The sequence below is a fragment of the Antrostomus carolinensis genome, unplaced genomic scaffold (genome assembly GCF_000700745.2).
Source record: "Antrostomus carolinensis isolate BGI_N321 unplaced genomic scaffold, ASM70074v2 scaffold22119, whole genome shotgun sequence".
Lineage (NCBI taxonomy): Eukaryota > Metazoa > Chordata > Aves > Caprimulgiformes > Caprimulgidae > Antrostomus > Antrostomus carolinensis.
The window spans coordinates 3,213-8,683 of NW_010336705.1; the positions used below are offsets into that span (position 1 = coordinate 3,213).

A 5,471-nucleotide genomic window follows, 5' to 3' on the forward strand; every position below is an offset into this window, starting at 1 on the left:
GCAGCCTATGAAGGTTTTTGTTCTGATCAGCAGATTTCATCTGGAAATGTTTTATTGGTCTGATTGACTTCTTGCAGATGATTCTTCTTTCCTCAGAACTGAAACCTGTTTATTGTTCCTTTGACATTTTTAGAGTTTGCTCCAAGAAATATGATGGTGAATATTTGTGTCATTTGGGGAACAGGGAAAGAAATGAACTTTCTATTAATTTTTGTCTTATTGTCAATGAGCAGGCAGGAAAAATCACGATGGGAAATCCTCCAACAAGAGCAGCGACTGATAGAAGAGAAGAATAAGCGCAAGAAGGCACTCCTGGCCAAAGCTATTGCTGAGAGGTAGGGGGCTATGTGCAGCATAGGAGGGATTACTTTTCATCTGCAACCAGTTGGGTGTCTTTTATTTAAATCTCACTTTTTCTTCCTGTCTGTGCTGCTCCACAAGTGAGCAGCTGTGATTGACATTTCCCTTTGATGACAACTGCTGGCCAGAAAGCTGTGACTAAGCTTTTCACACTTCCAAAGCTCCAGCTCTGTGTGGATGGAAGAGTTATTATACAATTTAAGAATGAGCTGAAGCCGTTCTGCCTGTCAGTAAGGGCGTGTTTGGAAGTTGGGGTGCTTGAGTGCCCATCCCTGTTCTGTTCCACATTTGTTTTCATTGGATTTTGAGGAAAGTTTATTTGATTCCTAACCTATGAAGGGAAACTGTGGCTATTTCTGTTCAGGCTTTTGACTCTGAAATATGTATGTGAAAAGTGTTGAAAAGACAAGATGATCAACTTTAAGAAAGTACCATTTTACTATTGACTGATAAGAAATTATAAAAAAATCACATGTTCTCACAGTCATTAGCTCTTGCTCTTCAGGTGACCAAACTTTAAGATACTGGTACAGTGTTGTCCACTGAGATAGTTTAAGACTACAGGGAAGGCAAGGTTTGTAGGGAAGGATACTGGAGCAGCTGATAACACTGGATCAAGGAAGGAGATGTGAAGCTTTCAGGCTCACAGTGCTCTCGCAGGCACGTATATTGTGCTGCCCATCAAAGCTCTTGGGTAGCACAGATTAACACAGCCAGTACTGCGGAGAAGATTCTCTTTGAGGTTCTGAAGGTTTTGTTTTCCTTTGACAGGCAGAGATAAAACCCCAGTACATTTGGTTTGAGTTACGGTAGGATAGCAAACATGGGTGTGACCACCAGGCTGGCTTCTTCCTCTTGAAAGCAGAGTATGAGGAGAGAGAGGAGGACTTGGAAGAGTTGTGTCTAACACCCAAAAGCCTTCTTCAGGCTCTGAGCAATGCTACAGGATGGCTGTTTCTCTCCACCTGCACTAAGAGATGGTACCACTTCCTAGAAATCTGGCCTTGCTGTCAAGTACCTGCTTTGGGGTGTAAAGCAGTGGCTGCAAAGCGTGGTTTTGCTGGTGGTGATGAATGACAGCAAAGTGACCTGGTGTAAAAGCTTGTTGAAAGTTAGTTAGCTTGCTTGGGAGTGAAATCCATCAAAGCTTGCTGCCCTTAGCAACATTTAGTTTTCAGAATTTAGGAATGAATAAGCTGAGTTGAAAAAGGTTACATAAGGCTTGATTGAAATCCTTTGTGTTTTATGTAAAACTTTCCATTGACTTCATTGGGATTTGGCTAGGCCTTTTGGGGATAATTTTACAAAATGGAAATCAAGCTTAGGTTAGGTGACTTTTTGGCCCCTACTAACTGGGCTTCTTTGAAAGGGGATATTTGCAGGGCTAAATACCCTTCCCCCTCTCTTCCCCCCCCAAAGCCATTTCCTGTTTCCTTGCACTGAGAACTACTTAGATACAGCAGCTTCTTGTGTGTTTCCACAGTGAAGAAACACAATCCATTTTAAGGCACTTTGATTATAGTCATTACGTAATTTTGCTGTAGTCCTTTAATAGCAGGCATTTTAGATCCCTGTGGATATTAAAAAAGATCAAAAGTCTTAAACCATAACGGAGAAACCTTCTGAATTGCTCTTAAAGAAGCTAGTTGATCTGCAAATGAAATGGGGCCCATTATGTCAAGAAAAGAGGCTTGGAAAGAAAAAATATATTAAAAAAGCATCTTCCTTTTCTTCCTTTTGCAGATCCAAAAGAACTCAAGCTGAAACAGTGAAACTAAAAAGGATTCAGAAGGAGTTACAGGCTCTGGATGATATGGTGTCTGCTGACATTGGCATCCTGCGGAACCGCATTGATCAGGCCAGCCTGGAGTACTCCTACGCCCGGTAAGCGACAGGCAGGGAGGAGGGAACAGCCCTGCCTCACTAGAGGGAGAAAATGCTGTTTCCTGTCACCAAAGTAGTAATGGAGTTATGTCATGGTAATAAAGTGTAGTTAAAGCGGTCACAGTCTGGGGGGCTTTCAAATCTTGAGGTAAAAGTGTGCTTTTTATTTCCTAATTTTTCCCTTGGAATCTGGAAACTGAAGCAGGTTTTCTGACTGCAGACTGTGCTTTCCAGCTTCCTGCTGTCACGAGACACAGTTACTGCTTTAACTGTGCAGTTGTCCATAAGCCCTGCTTTATTGTTTCAAGGTTGTTTATTTCTTCTCATGGGGAACGAGTTTTTTTAGAAGTCCTAAAATGAAAGTCCTTTTCAGGGAAACTTGCTTGTCGATGACAGCTCTGGTCCTGTTGGAATCGATGGGACCAATTAAGCTTAAAATATATAATACTGCTGAAGTGCTTTTGGAACTGGGACCAAAAACTGAAGGAAAAAGCAAGCTTTCAGCCTTCACAATGTGCCTTTAATCACTCTGGTTCTGATGAGTTCCTTAAATGCAAGAAATTAATCGGAACACCCTATTAGTTGTGGGTAAACCACAACATCAGTAGATAAACATCAGCCTGTTTATGTAGCCGTTTAATAAAATGGAAACGTTCGGTTGCGGTTTTTAGTTCACGATTCAATGTGTTAAACGTGTATTTCTCCTTATGACTTCTGCTATACGTTGACCACAGGCCAATAAACATGGTAATTAGTCTTTAAAAACATAGCAGGAGTAGCTAAAAAATAAGGATAATTTTTTGTGTAATTATAATTTGAAATATCTAAGATGAACTGTAGTTTCATTAGCTGAGTGCATATGAAAACGGAATTTCATATCCTCCAGGAGAAACATTTCAATGTATTTTAGGTTTAAGTCTGGTTTCTAAAACCAATTAAATGCTCCTGGAAATTTCCTTACCAAGATTTTGTAATAATGTTTCTATTTTAAATGCTTAATGGCTACAGAGCATATAGCACAAGTGGCTTTGATGCTTGGAGAGCAGTTTTTAATGAAGATAACAAAAGGAGATGCTGGTAGGATGAAGGGGATAAACTTTTGAAATTACTTAATGACTTTTATGAAGTTAGTAAGTCTCTTTTTGTGAGGGAAGGATTTGGAAATGCCAGTTAGATACTTTCAGTGTTGTAGTTTTTATGTGTTATGAGCCAAAGCTGATTTAATTTTAAGCAGTGTCTTTTTAAGCAATTTTTTAATTCTTGCCTTATATTTTGGGGCTAAAACACAAATAACTTTGGTGGGTCGAAAAGTGCAATATTAAATACTCCTGAGCACATGCATAGTTAGGGGCATTTGACAACTGCTGTGGAATGGAATTTTCATAAATATGATGTGAAGAATATGTGTGAATGAAGATCCAGCCCAGAGTTTGAACTGTGCAGAAGTTTCCAGCATAGCATTAGTTTTTCCATTTAAGGAACATTTGGGAAGGCTTTTCTTTGTCTTTATTTCCTTCTGTTTCCCTAAGCAAAAGATCTCTCTTATCTTTCTGTTGCTTTGTTTAACCAGATACTTGAATCTGGTTTTGTAAAACAGCTGGATTCTTTGTTCAACCACCTTACTAATATTAGTTTTACGAATGCTCTGTAAGGTACATTGTGTAGTCATTCTGCAAAAGCCTTTGCATGTTCCCTTTCCTGATGAGCAAGATTTGCATCTATCTTTCTATTAATTAAACCAGAATTAATATACAGATTCACTGCATGTAGCGGAAGATGCATCACTAATGTGGACGCCAACCATTAGAGTGCTAAATATCCCAGATGTGTTAACCTCAATAAATATTTGGAATATTTCCTTTTTGCTATATTTGTCATGACAGGAAGTGCAAATTGGCAGGAGATGTGTGTCGGGAGGATGCTTACAATGAAATTCTACATCTGTTGCCACACAAAAGTTGTGATCAGTGTCGATGTCATATGCTGTGTCAGTCTGCGCTGCTCATGATTTTCTGAACATGTATATGGGTGGCCAGAGGAGTACACTTCTGGACCAGGTCTGAATGTGAATGTGTATAGCACCATGGTAGCATCTGTGTCTGTTGGGTGGATGGCTGGATAAGAAAAAACACAAAACTCTCTTGCATTGTTTCAGTTCACTAGATAGATAGGTGTTCATCAGAAGTGTGAAAACACTGCAATTTCTGATGGTTTCTTTCTGCTGCTAGTGATGCATCTCTTAAAACAGGTAGTAAAAGTGCTTGCTCATTATTCAATCTGTAGATTTCAGATGAGCAAATTAACTCTTGGAGTACAGCAGGAGTGGAGGCTAATGTGTCAAGAGGAGAAGATTTGATTGATTCGCACTTGTTTTCTTCCCTTTTACAAATGCAGCAGCATGTCATGAAGTAGCTGGCATAATGCATTGCAGAGCACATTGCATTTCAGGGGTGCTTAAAGTATCTGTCCATGTGTCGGATTCTAAAATGCTTTGAGAACTAACCCACTAGAAATGATGATGATTTTGCAGGAAGCGGTATGATAAGGCTGAGTCGGAGTACGTGGCGGCCAAGCTGGACCTCCAACACAAGACGGAGATTAAGGAGCACCTCACAGAGCACCTGTGCACGATCATACAGCAGAACGAACTCCGCAAGGCCAGGAAGCTGGAGGAGTTAATGCAGCAGCTGGAAGTGGAGGCAGATGAGGAAAATCTGGAACTTGAGATAGAGGTGGAGCGGATGCTGCAGCAGCAGGAGGCAGAAGCAGGGAGACAAGCCAGCCAGTCACACAATCATGCTGGGACAGCTAAGGAAAACCCCACTCCCAGTGGTACAGCGCAGGAGAGCGAGCCTGCTAACCGTGCTGTTACTTCTCCTGCTACTTCTGAACAGTTGGTTCAATCTAAAAACTCCAGCGCCAAATCCCTCTCCAATATGGACAGCCAAACTCAAGCAGTAGATGTGACTCCAGGAAACTCCCCAGCTTGTTCTGATACATGACTACTATATTCACATAAGCCAGCCAGTTATGGATGATATGCTCTCTGTGGGCTTGTGTGCTATATGTTATATCTGGGTTTCTGCTGTGCCAGTAATATGCACTTCATTTCTCTTATCCTTTAATATTGTTTTCAAATTTTAGAGGCTCTTTTTTTCACAAGACTCTCATTTGGGGTTCACCGTCTGTCTTCATCGTTCTGGTTTAAGTTCATGTTCTCATGCCCA

The 5,471-nt window shown here is 40.7% G+C and overlaps 1 protein-coding gene across 1 annotated transcript in view; it reads left to right on the top strand.

Moving 5' to 3' along the window:
- The window catches only part of GORAB (golgin, RAB6 interacting), a gene marked incomplete at its 5' end in the record, with an annotated part of 7,775 nt that extends 2,529 nt beyond the window's left edge, over positions 1-5,246 (top strand). The window contains 3 exons of the mRNA XM_010174962.1: positions 234-335; positions 2,104-2,244; positions 4,775-5,246. Of these exons, the coding sequence (XP_010173264.1) occupies positions 234-335; positions 2,104-2,244; positions 4,775-5,246 (715 nt within the window). The remainder of the gene's footprint in view (positions 1-233; positions 336-2,103; positions 2,245-4,774) is intronic.
- Positions 5,247-5,471: the final 225 nt, after the last annotated feature.